The sequence below is a fragment of the Cherax quadricarinatus genome, chromosome 26, assembly GCF_038502225.1.
Source record: "Cherax quadricarinatus isolate ZL_2023a chromosome 26, ASM3850222v1, whole genome shotgun sequence".
Taxonomy (NCBI): domain Eukaryota; kingdom Metazoa; phylum Arthropoda; class Malacostraca; order Decapoda; family Parastacidae; genus Cherax; species Cherax quadricarinatus.
This window is the reverse complement of record NC_091317.1, coordinates 19,062,030-19,082,247: the sequence shown is the minus strand read 5'-3', so window position 1 is coordinate 19,082,247 and position 20,218 is coordinate 19,062,030. Positions and strand designations below refer to the sequence as shown.

The 20,218-nt window shown below is 39.6% G+C and overlaps 1 protein-coding gene across 2 annotated transcripts in view; it reads left to right on the top strand.

The window, feature by feature from the left end:
• Positions 1-20,218, top strand: part of LOC128691663 (beta-catenin-like protein 1) — a 245,888-nt gene that overhangs the window by 187,476 nt on the left and 38,194 nt on the right. For both annotated transcript variants that reach the window (XM_070088844.1, XM_070088843.1), the window contains one exon: positions 8,001-8,224. In XM_070088844.1, coding sequence (XP_069944945.1) covers positions 8,001-8,224 — 224 coding nt within the window. The remainder of the gene's footprint in view (positions 1-8,000; positions 8,225-20,218) is intronic.

Sequence of the window (20,218 nt, the reverse complement as noted above, 5' to 3'; positions counted from 1 at the left end):
ACTACTCCTCGACAGTTACAACAGAATGCACAGTCACAATACAAGGCATAAGGCCCTTTTCAACATCCCTCGAGTAAGACTCTCACTATGCAAGAACGCTATGCATATAAAAGGCCAAAAGATCTGGAACTCGCTACCAGAACAGGTCAAGGATCCCCAGACAACTTATAAATTTAGGACTCTGCTAAAAAATCATCTTATCTCACAATATTAACCAAATCAACCAAACATCTACTGGCTAGTTTTATCATGTGACCTCCTAGCTTTTAATTCTGCCATTCCATAAAATATTACCACCTGCACCATTCCCTGTAAATTAGATTTTGTACTAAGGATACATAAGATTTAATAAGTCCAAATAAGATTGTAAAACAGCTAACCACTATTCTATGTATAGTTTTAAGTAATAATTACAATGTACTATTATCTTATCTAGTTTTAATTAGTTACTATGTATTAGGATTAGTTTGCCCGAAATGCCTCGGCATGATAGTGGCTATCTTTGTACTTAGCAAATCAAAACTGTAATTACACATTGTAACCTTTACAAAGAAATAAAATTATTATTATTATTATTATTATTATTATTATTATTATTATTATTACAGTGGACCCTCAACCAGCGATTGCATCGATTAACGATAAATCTGACTAGCGATTCATTTAAACGCAAAAATTTTGCCTCGACTAGCGCTTAAAAACCCGACCAGCGCTTTTTGTTCCGTACCATACGCGTCCACTTTGGCCTGAGCGCGCCTCACTTGTCCCTTTGGTGCCAGTGTTTACAAGCCAGCCAGCCACCGCGGTCGCTTCCAAACATGCAACTGGAACATTTCATATTATCACAGCCTTTTTAGTGATTGCACCTGCAAAATAAGTCACCATGGGCCCCAAGAAAGCTTCTAGTGCCAACCCTACAGCAAAAAGGGTGAGAATTACTATGGAGATGAAGAAAGAGATCATTGATAAATATGAAAGTGGAGTGCGTATCTCTGAGCTGGTCAGGTTGTATAATAAACCCCAATCAACCATCGCTACTATTGTGGGCAAGAAAACGGCAATCAAGGAAGCTGTTCTTGCCAAAGGTGCAACTATGTTTTCGAAACTGAGATCGCAAGTACTCGAAGATGTTGAGAGACTGTTATTGGTGTGGATAAATGAGAAACAGATAGCAGGAGACAGCATCTCTCAAGCGATCATATGTGAAAAGGCTAGGAAGTTGCATGACGATTTAATTAAAAAAATGCCAGCAACTAGTGATGTGAGTGAATTTAAGGCCAGCAAAGGTTGGTTTGAGAGATTTAAGAAGCGTAGTGGCATTCATAGTGTGATAAGGCATGGTGAGGCTGCCAGTTCGGACCACAAAGCGGCTGAAAAATATGTGCAGGACTTCAAGGAGTACATAGACAGTGAAGGATTGAAACCTGAACAAGTGTTTAATTGTGATGAAACAGGCCTGTTTTGGAAGAAAATGCCAAGCAGGACATACATTACTCAGGAGGAAAAGGCACTCCCAGGACATAAGCCTATGAAAGACAGGCTTACTTTGTTGATGTGTGCCAATGCTAGTGGTGATTGCAAAGTGAAGCCTTTATTGGTGTATCACTCTGAAACTCCCAGAGTGTTCAGGAAAAACAATGTCCTCAAGGCTAATTTGTGTGTGCTGTGGAGGGCAAACAGTAAGGCATGGGTCACTAGGGACTTTTTCTATGACTGGTTACACCATGCATTTGCCCCCGATGTGAAAAATTACCTAATTGAAAAGAAATTAGACCTTAAGTGCTTCCTGGTATTAGACAATGCCCCTGGTCATCCTACAGATGTGGCAGAGCGACTTTCTAGGGACATGAGCTTCATTAAGATGAAGTTTTTGCCTCCTAATACCACTCCTCTCCTGCAGCCCATGGACCAGCAGGTTATTTCCAACTTCAAGAAACTGTACACAAAAGCTGTGTTTGAAAGGTGCTTCGTAGTGACCTCAGAAACTCAACTGACTCTAAGAGAGTTTTGGAAAGATCATTTTACCATCCTCAATTGTGTAAACATTATAGGTAAGGCTTGGGAGGAAGTGACTAAGAGGACATTGAACTCTGCTTGGAAAAAACTGTGGCCAGAATGTGTAGACAAAAGGGATTTTGAAGGGTTTGAGGCTAACCCTGAGAATCCTATGCCAGTTGAGGAATCCATTGTGGCATTGGGGAAGTCCTTGGAGTTGGAGGTTAGTGGGCAGGATGTGGAAGAGTTGGTGGTGGAGGACAGTGAAGAACTAACCACTGATGAGCTGCTAGATCATCTTGAACAGCAAGAGGGCAGACCTGAGGAAACTGCTTCGGAGGAGGGGAGAGAGAAATTGAAGAAGTTGCCTACTTCTAAGATTAAGGAAATCTGTGCAATGTGGCTTAAAGTGCAAAGCTTTATGGATGATAATCACCCTGACACAGCTACTGCAAGCCATGTTGGCAACCTGTACACTGACAATGTTGTGAACCACTTTAGGAAAGTCATAAAGGAACGAGAGGTACAGGCCTCTATGGACAGATATGTTGTGCGACAGAAGTCCAGTGACTCTCAAGCTGGTCCTAGTGGCATTAAAAGAACAAGGGAAGTAACCCCAGAAAAAGACTTGCTGCCTCAAGTGCTAATGGAAGGGGATTCCCCTTCTAAACAGTAAGAAGATAACGCTCTCCCCTCCTCCCATCCCATCAATCATCACCAGATCTTCAATAAAGGTAAGTGTCATGTAACTGTGCATGTAATCTTCAGTTTGTGTGTATTAAAATTAATATTTCATGTGGTAAAATTTTTTTTTTTCAATACTTTTGGGTGTCTTGCACGGATTAATTTGATTTCCATTATTTCTTATGGGGAAAATTAACTTGACTAACGATTATTTTGACTAACGATGAGCTCTCAGGAACGGATTTATATCGCTGGTTGAGGGTCCACTGTATTATTATTATTATATTTTTTTTATTTTTTTTATTATCACACTGGCCGATTCCCACCAAGGCAGGGTGGCCCGAAAAAGAAAAACTTTCACCATCATTCACTCCATCACTGTCTTGCCAGAAGGGTGCTTTACACTACAGTTTTTAAACTGCAACATTAACACCCCTCCTTCAGAGTGCAGGCACTGTACTTCCCATCTCCAGGACTCAAGTCCGGCCTGCCGGTTTCCCTGAACCCCTTCATAAATGTTACTTTGCTCACACTCCAACAGCACGTCAAGTATTAAAAACCATTCGTCTCCATTCATTCCTATCAAACACGCTCACGTACGCCTGCTGGAAGTCCAAGCCCCTCGCACACAAAACCTCCTTTACCCCCTCCCTCCAACCTTTCCTAGGCCGACCCCTACCCCGCCTTCCTTCCACTACAGACTGATACACTCTTGAAGTCATTCTGTTTCGCTTCATTCTCTCTACATGTCCGAACCACCTCAACAACCCTTCCTCAGCCCTCTGGACAACAGTTTTGGTAATCCCGCACCTCCTCCTAACTTCCAAACTACGAATTCTCTGCATTATATTCACACCACACATTGCCCTCAGACATGACATCTCCACTTCCTCCAGCCTTCTCCTCGCTGCAACATTCATCACCCATGCTTCACACCCATATAAGAGCGTTGGTAAAACTATACTCTCATACATTCCCCTCTTTGCCTCCAAGGACAAAGTTCTTTGTCTCCACAGACTCCTAAGTGCACCACTCACCCTTTTCCCCTCATCAATTCTATGATTCACCTCATCTTTCAATGACCCATCCGCTGACACGTCCACTCCCAAATATCTGAATACATTCACCTCCTCCATACTCTCTCCCTCCAATCTGATATCCAGTCTTTCATCACCTAATCTTTTTGTTATCCTCATAACCTTACTCTTTCCTGTATTCACTTTTAATTTTCTTCTTTTGCACACCCTACCAAATTCATCCACCAGTCTCTGCAACTTCTCTTCAGAATCTCCCAAGAGCACAGTGTCATCAGCAAAGAGCAACTGTGACAACTCCCACTTTATGTGTGATTCTTTATCTTTTAACTCCACGCCTCTTGTCAAGACCCTCGCATTTACTTCTCTTACAACCCCATCTATAAATATATTAAACAACCACGGTGACATCACACATCCTTGTCTAAGGCCTACTTTTACTGGGAAATAATTTCCCTCTTTCCTACATACTCTAACTTGAGCCACACTATCCTCATAAAAACTCTTCACTGCTTTCAGTAACCTACCTCCTACACCATACACCTGCAACATCTTCCACATTGCCCCCCTATCCACCCTGTCATATGCATTTTCCAAATCCATAAATGCCACAAAGACCTCTTTAGCCTTATCTAAATACTGTTCACTTATATGCTTCACTGTAAACACCTGGTTCACACACCCCCTACCTTTCCTAAAGCAGCCTCCTTGTTCATCTGCTATCCTATTCTCCGTCTTACTCTTAATTCTTTCAATAATAACTCTACCATACACTTTACCAGGTATACTCAACAGATTTATCCCCCTATAATTTTTGCACTCTCTTTTGTCCCCTTTGCCTTTATACAGAGGAACTATGCATGCTCTCTGCCAATCCCTAGGTACCTTACCCTCTTCCATACATTTATTAAATAATTGCACCAACCACTCCAAAACTATATCCCCACCTGCGTTTAAGATTTCTATCTTTATCCCATCAATCCCGGCTGCCTTACCCCCTTTCATTTTACCTACTGCCTCACGAACTTCCCGCACACTCACAACTGGCTCTTCCTCTCTCCTACAAGATGTTATTCCTCCTTGCCCTATACACGAAATCACAGCTTCCCTATCTTCATCAACATTTAACAATTTCTCAAAATATTCCCTCCATCTTCCCAATACCTCTAACTCTCCATTTAATAACTCTCCTCTCCTATTTTTAACTGACAAATCCATTTGTTCTTTAGGCTTCCTTAACTTGTTAATCTCACTCCAAAACTTTTTCTTATTTTCAACAAAATTTGTTGATAACATCTCACCCACTCTCTCATTTGTTCTCTTTTTACATTGCTTCACCACTCTCTTAATTATTATTAATTATTATTAATCACTGCCACCATCACACCACTACCACCATCACTACCTCTCTCTACCACCATCACTACCTCTCTCTACCACCATCACTACCACCCTCTACCACAATCACTACCACCCTCTACCACCATCACAACCACTACCACCCTCTACCACCATTACAACCACTACCACCCTCTACCACCATCACAACCACTACCACCCTCTACCACCATCACTACCACCCTCTACCACCATCACTACCACCCTCTGCCACAATCATGACCACCCTCTACCACCACAACCACTACCACCATCACAATCACAACCACCCTCTGCCACCATCACAGCCACTACCACCCTCTACCACCATCACTACCACCCTCTTCCAACATCACTACCACCATCATTACCACGTTCTACCACCATCACTGCCACCATCACTACCACCTTCTACCAGCATCACTACCACCCTCTACCAACAAGCAACAAAGCCAAACTGACTCAGAACACGTGGGATGCTTGTGTGGGTGCGGGCAGACATGTTCAGTACTGCGGACCACTGTCAACTCAACGAAAACCGAGGTGGTGAAAGAAAACTGGGACAAAATTTTGACGAAAAAGTCTCATAAATATGCAAGAATTCAGGTACGTCTTGCTACCTCTACTTAATCTTAGGTCACACTACACACTAAAGCTCCAGCTTCACACACGGAGGGCCCGGGTTCGATTCCCAGCGGGTGGAAACATTTCGACACGTTTCCTTATACCTATTGTCCTGTTCACCTAGCAGCAAATAGGTACCTGGGTGTTAGTCGATTGGTGTGGGTTGGATCCTGGGGGACAAGATTGAGGACCCTAATGGAAATAAGTTAGACAGTCCTCGATGACGCACTGACTTTCTTGGGTTATCCTGGGTGGCTACCCCTCCGGGGTTAAAAATCCGAACGAAATCTTATCTTATCATACATGTGCAAGCATATATATACACACCCCTCTGGGTTTTCTGCTATTTTCTTTCTGGTTCTTGTTCTTGTTTGTTTCCTCTTATCTCCATGGGTAAGTGGAACAGAATTCTTCCTCCATAAGCCATGCGTGTTGTAAGAGGCGACTAAAATGCCGGGGGCAAGGGGCTAGTAACCCCTTCTCTTGTATAAATTACTAAATTTAACAAGGGTTTGGCAGTTTAGAGGGATATGTTGTGTATCTTTATACGTATATGCTTCTAAGCTGTTGTATTCTGAGCACCTCTGCAAAAGCAGTGATAATGTGTGAGTGTGGTGAAAGTGTTGAATGATGATGAAAGTATTTTCTTTTTGGGGATTTTCTTTCTTTTTTTTTGGGTCACCCTGCCTCGGTGGGAGACGACCGACTTGTTGAAAAAAAAAAAAAAAAAAATCCCTGTCATCAAGCAACGCATGACTTACACACAAGTACAGTAAAAGTTCAGTAAAACATACTAACCGGGGGAGTGGGTGTCTGATTTACCAAAATTCCTTGATATTGACATTTCATTTATGCTGATGTAGTTCACTTAATAATCTTAATTGATCAACTACTGAATATGGACAAATGCCCAGTAAAACAGATTTAGTCCACTATATTGATGAACTGACTGGACATAAAAAGAAAAAACTAATTCAAGCATGCTTTGATCTCTCCCTGTTTCCCTCTCTCCCTCTCTTTCTCCCTCCTTCCTCTCCCCTCCCCTTCCTCCCCTCCCATTCCATCCCGTCCCATCCCATCCCGTCCTGTCCTGTCCCTCCCTCCCTCCCTTCCCCCTTTCTCTCACCCATACTCCCTCCCTATTAAATGGAGTAATGGCGGATGGTGTGTTGGAAGTGATTAGGAAGGAGGGGCATGGGTTGTTGGTAGAAGGGAGGAAGGCAGGCATACTGTACGTGTACCAGTCAAGGGCAGCAGAGAAGAACTGTACGTGAATCAGATGTCTGCAATTCTTAAACAAGCTCGGCCTTACCTGGCTGGTAGGCTGACCACACTTGCCCACTATTGCTATGTCTTAGTAAACAATCATTTTATCTCTGGCTACATAATTTTTAGTTGAACACCACAGTGAAAAAGGACAGGTCCCGTCCACCACCTGCCCTTACCCTGTCTGCTCTACTTGTAAGCAGTTATTTTGTCTCTGGCAACATAATTTCCAGTTGGACACAAGAGGCTTGTCTCTACCACCACAGTGAAAATGGGCAGGTCCTGTGCAAATCCTTGTCTGTACAAACTTGCAATTAAGGGAGTTGGTCCATTTTATTGAGCATTTGACTGGACCAGACATGTTGAATCTTTGTCTGGCCTTTTTTTTTTTATATTTACTGTACATAGAAAGTTTATGAAGGAATAAATAGACCTGAAAGAGCTACAGATCTCATTCACAGAAAATTCTCATGTAGTATGAGGCATAATAATCACAAAGAGATAATATCGATAAATTGCTTGAATATATGAAATACAGCCTCTCCCCACTTAGCGACGGGGAAATGACTTCGACGTTTATCAATGACTTGGACCTATGATGGGCTCTCTGACCAGTATGCATACCTAAATAATGTATATTAGAGCTGATTTCCTCTATTCTGTTTATTACAATATACAGTGCACTACTCTGTAAACATTTAAAAATATACTAAAAACATTATAAATGGTGCAAAGGTGACGTTAAAACAATATCAAAGATGGTTGACACAAACCCACTACTATTATAGTATGCTCCTTGCTTAGTGATGAATTTGTTTACTGATGTGGTCTTAGGAACGGAACTCCGTTGTTAAGTGAGGAGAGGCTCTAATGAAAATAGCATGATGATTTAAAAAATTAAGATGAGTGCAGTAATTAACCTTTGCAAAGCTACATTCATATATTCTGCATGTATTGTTCATAGTTTTCTTATATTAAAATTTAAAATATGAATTTATTCATATTCTTTATCTTTTTTAGGAATTATTGAAAATCTTGCTGAGGTGCGTCCAGAGATCTGCAGTGAAGCTGGACCAGGTGGTCTCTTAGCTTGGCTACTGAAGCGACTTCGCACTAAACTACCTTTTGATGCTAATAAATTGTATGCTTCAGAAATCCTAGCTATTTGTGTCCAAAGCCATCAGGAAAATTGCCTTCTTTTGGGAGAGATGGATGGTATTGATGTGCTCCTTCAGCAGTTGGCTGTAAGTATTTTCATGTGATATTAAATAATGCTTTAACCCTTTGAGGGCCTGTGTTGTAGTTCTATGGTTTTGAAGCCAGTGTCCATGCTGTAATTCTGCATGATGAGCTCGGCTCACTCAGATAAGCTGTGAGTGATAAATTTGGGCCTAGATATGAGAGAATGGGTCGATGCAGTAAGTGTGCACCACATAAACAAATCCTGGCATACAGTAGGGCCCCGCTTTATGGCATTTCGCCTTACAGCATTCCGCTAATACGGCTATTTCAAATTATGACCAAAATTCGCTATACGGCTCCCCTGTCTTTCTAATACAGTGCGCCCCACATGGTTTGTTTACATTCTCCGTGTGCACATCTCTTATGTCTGGAAACTTTCCAAAATTTCAAGTGTTTTAAAGTTACTGCATATTTTATATGTACAGTGAACCCCCGATATTCAATACTAATCCGTTCCTGAGAGCCATTGAATGTTGAAAATATCGAAAGTCGAATTAATTTTCCCCATAAGAAATAATGGAAATCAAATTAATCCGTGCAAAACACCCAAAAGTATGAAAAAAAAATTTTACCACATGAAATATTAAGTTTAATGCAATAGAATAATTACAATAATAATAGATTAATAACAATAGAATAATTGATACTTACCTTTAATGAAGATCTGGTGATGATTGATGGGATGGGAGGAGGGGAGAGTGTGGATGGTGTTAGTCATTAGAAGGGGAATCCCCTTCCATTAGGACTTGAACTGGCAGCCTCACCATGCCTTACCACACTGTGTATGCCACTACGATTCTTAAATCTTTCAAACTAACCTTTGCTGGCCTTAAATTCACTCACATCACTACTAGTTGCAGGCAATTTCTTTACCAAATCATCATGCAACTGCCTAGCCTTTTCACAAATGATCGCTTGAGTGATGCTATCTCCTGCTATCTGCTTTACATTTATCCACACCAATAACAGTCTCTCAACATCTAACACTTGCAATCTCTGTTTCGAAAACAAAGTTGCACCTTTTGCAACAACAGCTTCCTTGATTGCCGTTTTCCTGTTCACTATAGTAGAGATGGTTGATTGGGGTTTACTATACAACCTGGCCAGCTCCGACACACGCACACCACTTTCGTACTTTGCAATTAACTCTTTCTTCATTTCAATAGTCATTAGTGCCTTTTTTCTCGAAGGCTTGGCACTAGAAGCTTTCTTGGGGCCCATGGTTACTTATTTTGCAGAAACAAGCACCAAAAACAGTGATAATATGGAATGTACCGAATGTATCCTTAGATGCGCACACACTGGCTGGCTTGTAAACACTGACACACACGGGGCAGTTCAGGCCACACGTGGACACGTCTCGTATGAATCGTATCGAATGTCGGGTTTTCCATTGAATGTCGAGCCGAAATTTTTGTGTTAAAATGCATCGAATGTCGGATTTGTCGAATGTCGATGCCTTTGAATGTCGGGGGTCCACTGTACTCTGATAATTATACTTATGTGTACCTGTACCTAAATATACTTATATGCTGTGCTGGCATGCAGATACACATTAAAATCACTAAGAGTCTCCTACTCTTGAAGACACCATATTAATAATAATCTCTTGGACATATTAAATGTCGTATATTACGTTAATATAGACATTTCCATTAATCCATCTATGAAATTTTTTTCAAAATTATATAAGAAACACGCTACGTAACATATAAATATGATAAATATACCCCACAGTAGAATAAATTAACATAAATATGAGAGTGTGAGCAGGGTAATATTTAGTGAAGGGATTCAGGGAAATCTAGGTAGTAGGTTGGTAGACAGCAACCGCCCAGGGAGGTACTACCGTCCTGCCAAGTGAGTGTAAAACGAAAGCCTGTAATTGTTTTACACGATGGGAGGATTGCTGGTGTCCTTTTTTTCTGTCTCATAAACATGCAAGATTTCAGGTACGTCTTGCTACTTCTACTTACACTTAGGTCACACTACACATGCATGTACAAGCATGTATATGTATATATACACATCTCTCTGGGTTTTCTTCTATTTTCTTTCTAGTTCTTGTTGTTGCTTATTTCCTCTTATCTCCATGGGGAAGTGGAACAGAATTCTTCCTCCGTAAGCCATGCGTGTTGTAAGAGGCGACTAAAATGCTGGGAGCAAGGGGCTAGTAACCCCTTCTCCCGTATAAATTACTAAATTTAAAAAGAGAAAGTTTCATTTTTCTTTTTGGGCCACCCTACCTTGGTGGGATACGGCCGGTTTGTTGAAAAAAAAAAAAATTCAGGGAAACCGGTTATTTTGTATAACCGGACTTGAGTACTGGAAATGGGAAGTACAGTGCCTGCTCTCTAAAGGAGGGGCTTGGGATATTGGCAGTTTGGAGGGATACACTGTGCATTTTTATACGTATATACTTCTAAACTGTTGTATTCTGGGCACCTCTGCAAAAATAGTGATTATGTGTCAGCGAGGTGAAAGTGTTGAATGATGATGAAAGTATTTTCTTTTTGGGGATTTTCTTTCTTTTTGGGTCACCCTGCCTCGGTGGGAGACACCCGACTTGTTGAAAAAAAAAAAAAAATGAGATGTGGTAGCCAGGCGACTTGTTGGAAAATGTGTACACTATAATATTACTCGGGGTAACTAGAAAATTATTCCTTTTGTATACCTTCACTAAGAGCATCATTTCTTCTAAAAATGGTGTCACATGAGAATGGGAGTGTTCCTCTTTATTTATTCTACTTTATCAATGTGGAGACAACTTGTACACAATGTAAAGTATTTGTATTATGGTATAATACAAACGTGTATGAACCTAAACCAGACGCATTCATCTCTTTGTTCACACACTCTACCTCTGTCCTCTCATTCTTTCTCTCTCGTTCATTTATTATCTCTCTACTCACCTCTTACCCTACATTAAGACTGCAAATCATCATCTTTAAACAAACCAGCCGTATCCCACCAAGGCAGGGTGGCCCAAAAAGAAAAACAAAAGTTTCTCTTTTTAAATTCAGTAATTTATACAAGAGAAGGGGTTACTAGCCCCTTGCCCCTGGCATTTTAGTCGCCTCTTACAACAAGCATGGCTTATGGAGGAAGAATTCTGTTCCACTTCCCTGTGGAGATAAGAGGAAATAAAGAAGAACAAGAACTAGAAAGAAAATAGCAGAAAACCCAGAGGGGTGTCTATATAAATGCTTGTACATGTATGTGTAGATGTGTAGATCAAGTGTTTACATTGAAGCATATATGTGAACAGTATTTAGATAAAGGTAGGGAAGTTTTTATTGCATTTATGGATTTAGAAAAGGCATATGATAGAGTGGATAGAGGAGCAATGTGGCAGATGTTGCAAGTATATGGAATAGGTGGTAAGTTATTAAATGCTGTAAAGAGTTTTTATGAGGATAGTGAGGCTCAGGTTAGGGTGTGTAGAAGAGAGGGAGACTACTTCCCGGTAAAAGTAGGTCTTAGACAGGGATGTGTAATGTCACCATGGTTGTTTAATATATTTATAGATGGGGTTGTAAAGGAAGTAAATGCTAGGGTGTTCGGGAGAGGGGTGGGATTAAATTTTGGGGAATCAAATTCAAAATGGGAATTGACACAGTTACTTTTTGCTGATGATACTGTGCTTATGGGAGATTCTAAAGAAAAATTGCAAGGGTTAGTGGATGAGTTTGAGAATGTGTGTAAAGGTAGAAAGTTGAAAGTGAACATAGAAAAGAGTAAGGTGATGAGGGTATAAAATGATTTAGATAAAGAAAAATTAGATATCAAATTGGGGAGGAGGAGTATGGAAGAAGTGAATGTTTTCAGATACTTGGGAGTTGACGTGTCGGCGGATGGATTTATGAAGGATGAGGTTAATCATAGAATTGATGAGGGAAAAAAGGTGAGTGGTGCGTTGAGGTGTATGTGGAGTCAAAAAACATTATCTATGGAGGCAAAGAAGGTAATGTATGAAAGTATAGTAGTAAATGCAGCAGCGAGGAGACGGTTGGAGGCAGTGGAGATGTCCTGTTTAAGGGCAATGTGTGGTGTAAATATTATGCAGAAAATTCGGAGTGTGGAAATTAGGAAAAGGTGTGGAGTTAATAAGAGTATTAGTCAGAGGGCAGAAGAGGGGTTGTTGAGGTGGTTTGGTCATTTAGAGAGAATGGATCAAAGTAGAATGACATGGAAAGCATATAAATCTATAGGGGAAGGAAGGCGGGGTAGGGGTCGTCCTCGAAAGGGTTGGAGAGATGGGGTAAAGGAGGTTTTGTGGGCAAGGGGCTTGGACTTCCAGCAAGCATGCGTGAGCATGTTAGATAGGAGTGAATGGAGATGAATGGTACTTGGGACCTGACAATCTGTTGGAGTGTGAGCAGGGTAATATTTAGTGAAGGGATTCAGGGAAACCGGTTATTTTCATATAGTCGGACTTGAGTCCTGGAAATGGGAAGTACAATGCCTGCACTTTAAAGGAGGGGTTTGGGATATTGGCAGTTTGGAGGGATATGTTGTGTATCTTTATATGTGTATGCTTCTAAACTGTTGTATTCTGAGCACCTCTGCAAAAACAGTGATAATGTGTGAGTGTGGTGAAAGTGTTGAATGATGATGAAAGTATTTTCTTTTTGGGGATTTTCTTTCTTTTTTGGGTCACCCTGCCTTGGTGGGAGACGGCCGACTTGTTGAAAAAAAAAAAAACATGTATGTGTAGTGTGTCCTAAGTGTAGGTAGAAGTAGCAAGAAGTACCTGAAATCTTGCACATTTATGAGACAGAAAAAAGGACATCAGCAATCCTACCATCATGTAAAACAATTACAGGCTTCTGTTTTACACTCACTTGGCAGGACGGTAGTACCCCCTAGGTGGTCGCTGTCTACCAACCTACTACCTATTAAAACCACAGATATTTTAAGGTAATTAATGGATGTACAGTGGAACCTCTACTTATGAGTTGAATCCGTTCTATGACCTTGTTCGCATCTGAATTTGCTTGTTTGCAGAGTCAATTTTCCTCATTTAAATTAAATGAAATGGAATTAATTCGTTCCAGTGGAATTCCAGGGAAGGGATAACACTTCAATAATTTCCCTAATATCAACTCGACGGCTTATTTATCTATCACAATTCATGTAATATGACATAATAAACAATATTAATAACATAGAAACATGATATATGCACTAGAATGAATAAAATACATGTCATTACATATGTGGCTAGTGGTGGTGATGGCGGCCATTGCTGTTGTTGGGGTTTATAGGGCCACCACAGCAGCCATCCGCTGTGGTGGCTGCTGTGTAGAGAACATAGGATAACCCAAAAAAGTCAGACAGAATGACTTATAAGTGCTACACTTAGTTGCTACACTCTTACTGCTACACTTAATTGCTACACTCTTAATGCTACACTTAATTGCTACACTCTTAATGCTACACTTAATTGCTACACTCTTAATGCTACACTTTGCCACTGCTGCTTCATGTCTTCTACTGCTACCTCATGATGTCTGCCACTGCTGCTTCATGATATCTGCAACCGCTGCTTCATGATGTCTGCCACTGCTGCTTCATGATGTCTGCAACTGCTGCTTCATGATGTCTGCCACTGCTGCTTCATGATGTCTGCAACTGCTGCTTCATGATGTCTCCCACTGCTGCTTCATGTTGTCTGCCACTACTGCTTCATGTTGTCTGCCACTGCTGCTTCATGTTGTCTGCCACTGCTGCTTTATGTTGTCTGCCACTGCTACCTTATGTTGTCTGCCACTGTTGCTTCATGTTGACTGCCACTGCTACCTCATGATGTCTGCTCCCACTTTTGCTAGCGTGTTGAAGAGCTTTCCAATATGTGAAGGTTGAGGGGCAGTGCCAATCGGACAGGTATTGGAAAGTGACGTCATTTGTTTACTCTTGAACATCGTTAAAGAATCAAACATTTCTGCTACTCTGAGCTCAATTTCAAGGTACTTTTCATCGTGAAATCAATCAAAATCATATCTATTTCTGTAGTATATCTTCCATTCTATCAAATGAGACCAAAAAAACGAGAATACAACCATAAAAACCACACAAAAATATACTGCTAAGGGGAGGCTAATGGCTGAGAAGTGAACTTCAATTTTTATGGTCCGATTTCTTTCATTTGTGGTGTACCCTAAGAAGCATCTTTCCATCATACATTGCCCAAGTTTCAATAAGATAGTCCAACAAACAACTGAGATCCAGTTCCCTAGATCAAGAGCAAGAGCCCCTCACCAGCGTCAAGGAACCTCCCTTGAGGCCTGCTTAAATCTGGAAATTTCGCTTGCATCTGGAAGCAAAAAATCGACCGAGCGACTGCTCGTATCTGGAAAAACTCACACGTGGACGCACTCATAAGTAGAGGTTCCACTGTACTGTATATGTATTTTATCGCTCTGGGGCACTTTAAATGTTGTAGTATATTACGTGTAGGTGGGGTGGGGTGGGTTGACCTGGCTGGCTACCATACCTCCCAGACCTGACTTCCTACAAATAAATATGACTCACTTCTCACCCTACGTTAAGACTACAGATATTTTAAGGTAAGTAATGGGTGTCCTGTATATGTATTTTACTTTTCGTTGTTTTTAATGTCTAGTTCTATTGCTAACTTAATATATGTTAGTGTAAACTTGTTATCTGGCATTTATGTGCATTTATAAGTGGAAGAAATGGCATTCTGCTTTCCAGAGATGTCCGCTTCCTAGTGGTAGGCTGGAACTTAACCTGCCTTATAAGTGGGGCCCTACTGTAATGAGAAAAAACTGGCCATGTTTGTGGTTTAAAACAGTAACTTTGGGGTGTATTTTCATATAGTTTTTATGGTTATATTCTCAGTCTCTTGGTCTCATTTGATAAAATGGAAGTTGTATTACAGAAATGGAAATGACTTTCATAAGTTTAAGGACTGAAAATGGCTTGAAATTGAGCTCAAAGTTGTGGAAATGTTCGATTTTTGCTGATGTTCAAGAGTAAACAAATCACGTCATGTGCCCAATACACATCAGCTGGTGGATCTGATAAGCATTCATGAATGCGCTGATATTATTTATACAATCATTACAATATTGCATAATGGAAAATCTTCTGTTTGTTGTGTGAATAAAAATTCTTTGTGTGAAAAAAAAATCAAAATAGAATTCATGTGTAAAGCCTGGAAATGTAGCTGATGAACAAAAGAAATGTTATTTTAGTTCCAGGAATGCCTTCATTGTTTATTTTGGACCCTGTTTTGAAACTGGCATATATTTAAATTTTTGTGAAATTGGCCAAATTACTAACTTCTGATCACTTATTTGGGTGGTTGAAATAGTTGATTGGGCAATTTCTTGTGCTCAATTGATAAAATGGAAGAAATACTAGCGAAGTAGCTAAGAATTTGGTCTACTGGAAAAATGTAATGGGCGTAAAATAGGACTCAAGTTAGGCAAAATTGTCTATGCATAAATATCGCCTACACCGCAAAATTCACGAAAGTATAATTTCATCAGTTTTCAATCAAATTTTGTATTTTTAGTTTTATTACCTTCAAAAAAAAATTTTTTTTTTAAACTCTTGGAGTCTGTGGACAATTTTTCAAATTTGGGGTCTGGATCCTCAGGGGGTTAAATGAGATTTATGTTAAATAAATCTTTTACTAGATTTGTAGTTTGTATGTACATATCTAGAATAAATAATTGTTTTATTTTTAACTTTCCTCTGCTTTCAGTGTCTTAGAAATAATACATGTAATCTTTGTTCTATCTTTTTTTTTTTTTTTCAACAAGTCGGTCGTCTCCCACCGAGGCAGGGTGACCCAAAAAAGAAAGAAAATCCCCAAAAAGAAAATACTTTCATCATCATTCAACACTTTCACCACACTCACACATTATCACTGCTTTTGCAGAGGTTCCCAGAATACAACAGTTTAGAAGCATATACGTATAAAGATACACAACATATCCCTCCAAACTGCCAATATCCCAGACCACTCCTTTAACCCTTTGAGGGTCGACAGGCCCTCTCCGAAACTCGTTCTCAGGGTCGGCCAAATTTAAAAAAAAAAAAAATTATTTTCTCTTATGAAAAGATAGAGAATCTTTTCCCGATCATAACGACACTAAAAGTTTGAAATTTGATAGAAAACTTACGGAATTATGCTCTCGCAAAGTTAGCGGTCTCGGCGATGTTTACGGATCGGCGATTTTGCCCACTTTGAGCCCCATTTTCGGCCAATTTCACTGTACTAGTCGACAAAAAACATGAATATTTCGCTAGAACTCCATTTTTTCTATCGAATGGGTGCAAGAAACCACCCATTTATAAATTCAACTATCCAGTACAGTGGTCAGAATTTAGCAATTTTGCCAATTTCACACAAATTTCAAAAGATGCCAATTTCGGAATAGGGTCCAGAATAAACAAGAAAGACATTCCTGGCACTAAAATGACATTTCCTCTAGTCATTAGTCACGTCTCAAGGCCCCTCTTATATTCTTTTGCTTTCCACTTTGAATTTTTATTCTCACAAAAAATATAAGATTTACTGTTATGCAGACTACTACATTAGTGTAAAAAATGGTATAAATATTATTGGTGCACTTGTGAAAGAATATTAGACTCACCAGTTGACGTGTATTGCACGCTTGGCACGATTTGTTTACTTTTGAAGTTTGGTAAAAATCGAACATTTCAGCTACTTTGAGCTCAATTTCAAGGCACCTTTCATTGTAAAACCAGTCAAAATCATCTCAATTTCAGTAATATGTCTTCCATTCTATAAAATGAGACCAAGAAAACTAGAATACAACAATAAATACCATACGAAAATACACTGCAAATTCGCTGATTTATTAAAAAAAAATGGAAAAAGTTTTTTTTTCTCATTATGCACTGTGTGCTGCAGGATTTTTTTTAGACTGTGCACACTGACCACATAGACCCATTCTTTCATATGAAGGCCTACCAGCTTTCTCCCACTAGATTTGAGGTCGCTAGAATTTATGAGTACTAGTACGTCAAAAACCCCTACGCGTAAGACGTACTAGTACGACGAAAACCCTCAAAGGGTTAAAGTGCAGGCATTGTACTTCCCATTTCCAGGACTCAAGTCCGACTATATGAAAATAACCGGTTTCCCTGAATCCCTTCACTAAATATTACCCTGCTCACACTCCAACAGATCGTCAGGTCCCAAGTATCATTCGTCTCCATTCACTCCTATCTAACACGCTCATGCATGCTTGCTGGAAGTCCAAGCCCCTCGCCCACAAAACCTCCTTTACCCCCTCTTTCCAACCCTTTCGAGGACGACCCCTACCCCTCTTTCCTTCCCCTATAGATTTATATGCTTTCCATGTCATTCTACTTTGATCCATTCTCTCTAAATGACCAAACCACCTCAACAACCCCTCTTCTGCCCTCTGACTAATGCTTTTATTAACTCCACACCTTCTCCTAATTTCCACACTCCGAATTTTCTGCATAATATTTACACCACACATTGCCCTTAGACAGGACATCTCCACTGCCTTCAACCGTCTCCTCGCTGCTGCATTTACCACCCAAGCTTCACATCCATATAAGAGTGTTGGTACTACTATACTTTCATACATTCCCTTCTTTGCCTCCATAGATAACGTTTTTTGACTCCACATATACCTCAACGCACCACTCACCTTTTTTCCCTCATCAATTCTATGATTAACCTCATCCTTCATAAATCCATCCGCCGACACGTCAACTCCCAAGTATCTGAAAACATTCACTTCTTCCATACTCCTCCTCCCCAATTTGATATCCAATTTTTCTTTATCTAAATCATTTGATACCCTCATCACCTTACTCTTTTCTATGTTCACTTTCAACTTTCTACCTTTACGCACATTCTCAAACTCATCCACTAACCTTTGCAATTTTTCTTTAGAATCTCCCATAAGCACAGTATCATCAGCAAAAAGTAACTGTGTCAATTCCCATTTTGTTCTATCTATCTACAGTATATACAGCCTCTCCTCACTTAGTGACATACTCATTTACCGACGACTGGGACTTAGGATGAGCTCTCTGACCAGTGTGCATACCTAAATAATGTATATTAGACCTGATTTCCTCTATTCTATTTACATGTATTGCAATACAGTAGGGCTCCACTTATACGGCAGGTTAGGTTCCAGGCTACCGCCGTAAAGCGGAAACTGCCGTAAAGTGGAACACCCTTTTTATTTTTCTTATAAATGCATACAAACACAAGATAACAAGTTTACACTAACATATATTAAGTTAGCAATAGAACCAGGCATCAAAAAACAATAAAAAAGTACAATACACACATAGTGCACTCATTACTTACCTTAAAATATTTATAGTCTTAATCTAGGATGAGATGAGTAGTATTTATTGTAAAAAATCAAGTGTGGTATGTATGGTAGTCAGCCAGGCTACCATACCAGGCCAACCCACCCACTCATACTATTCTATGATATTTAAGCATCCCAGAGCGATAAAATGTATATACAGTCCACTCATTACTTACCTTAAAATATTTGTAGTCTTAATGTAGGGTCAGGAGTAAGTAAATGAGATAAAACGAATAAATGAGAGAGAGAAAGAATGAGTGCATGAGAGAGGACAGGTGCAGAGTTATGTAAACAAACCAGGCAAACGTAAGTTTTGTAAACAAACAAAGTGTACACGTCTGGTTTGTGTACAAGTTACATTGTGTAAAGGTTGTCTCTACATTGATACGGTAGAATAAATAAAGAAGAACACTCCCACTCTCATGTAGCATCATTTTGAGAAGAAATGATGCTCTGAATGAAGGCAATGGAAATAAGTCACTCTGACTTTTTTGGGTTATCCTAGGTTCTCTATACATATGTTATGTATGATAATCTATGTAACTGTATTTGTGTATACCTGAATAAACTTACTTACATACATACGAAAGGAATAATTTTCTACAGTTACCCCCAGTAACACATTTTCTCTTATGTTAGATTAGAGAAAATGTTATTCTTGCCGTCACTTGTACAAGTTATCTGGCTACCACATCTCATATTTATGTTTATTTATTCTATTGTGGGGTGTATTTATCATCTTTTTATGTTATGTATCGTGTTTATTATATAATTTTGAAAAAAAATATCATGGATGGATTAATGAAAATGTGTATATTAACGTAATATACGACATTTAATGAGACTCGGTGATTATTATTATTATTATCATTTCTAATATGGCGTCACTTGTGCAAGTCGTCTGCTACCACATCTCACATTTATGTTTATTTATTCTACTGTGGGGTGTATTTATCTTATTTATATGTTATGCATCGTGTTTATTATATAATTTTGAAATAATGTCATAGATGGATTAATGAAAATGTGTATATTAACGTAATATACGACATTTAAATGAGACTCGATGATTATTATTATCATTACTAATATGACGTCTGGAGACTTAAGACACTCTTACTGATTTTAATGTGTACCTGCATGCTAGCACAGTGTGTAAGTTTATTTAGGTACAGGTATACATAAGTATAATTATCAGAGTATATATAAAATATGAAATAACTTTTAAAAACACTTGAAATTTTAGAGTTTCCAGATAAAATGGAGAGACTTAGTGCTTATTGAGCTCACAGAGAATGTAAACAAACAGGGTGGGGCACGGTGACCGTATTAGAAAGTCAGGTGGGGGGAGCCGTATATCGAGTTTTGGTCATAATTTGAAATGACCGTATTAGTGGAACGCCGTAAAGTGAAACGCCGTAAAGCGGGGCCCTACTGTATACACTACTGTATATTTTTTTTTTTTATTATCACACTGGCCGATTCCCACCAAGGCAGGGTGGCCCGAAAAAGAAAAACTTTCACCATCATTCACTCCATCACTGTCTTGCCAGAAGGGTGCTTTACACTACAGTTTTTAAACTGCAACAGTAACACCCCTCCTTCAGAGTGCAGGCACTGTACTTCCCATCT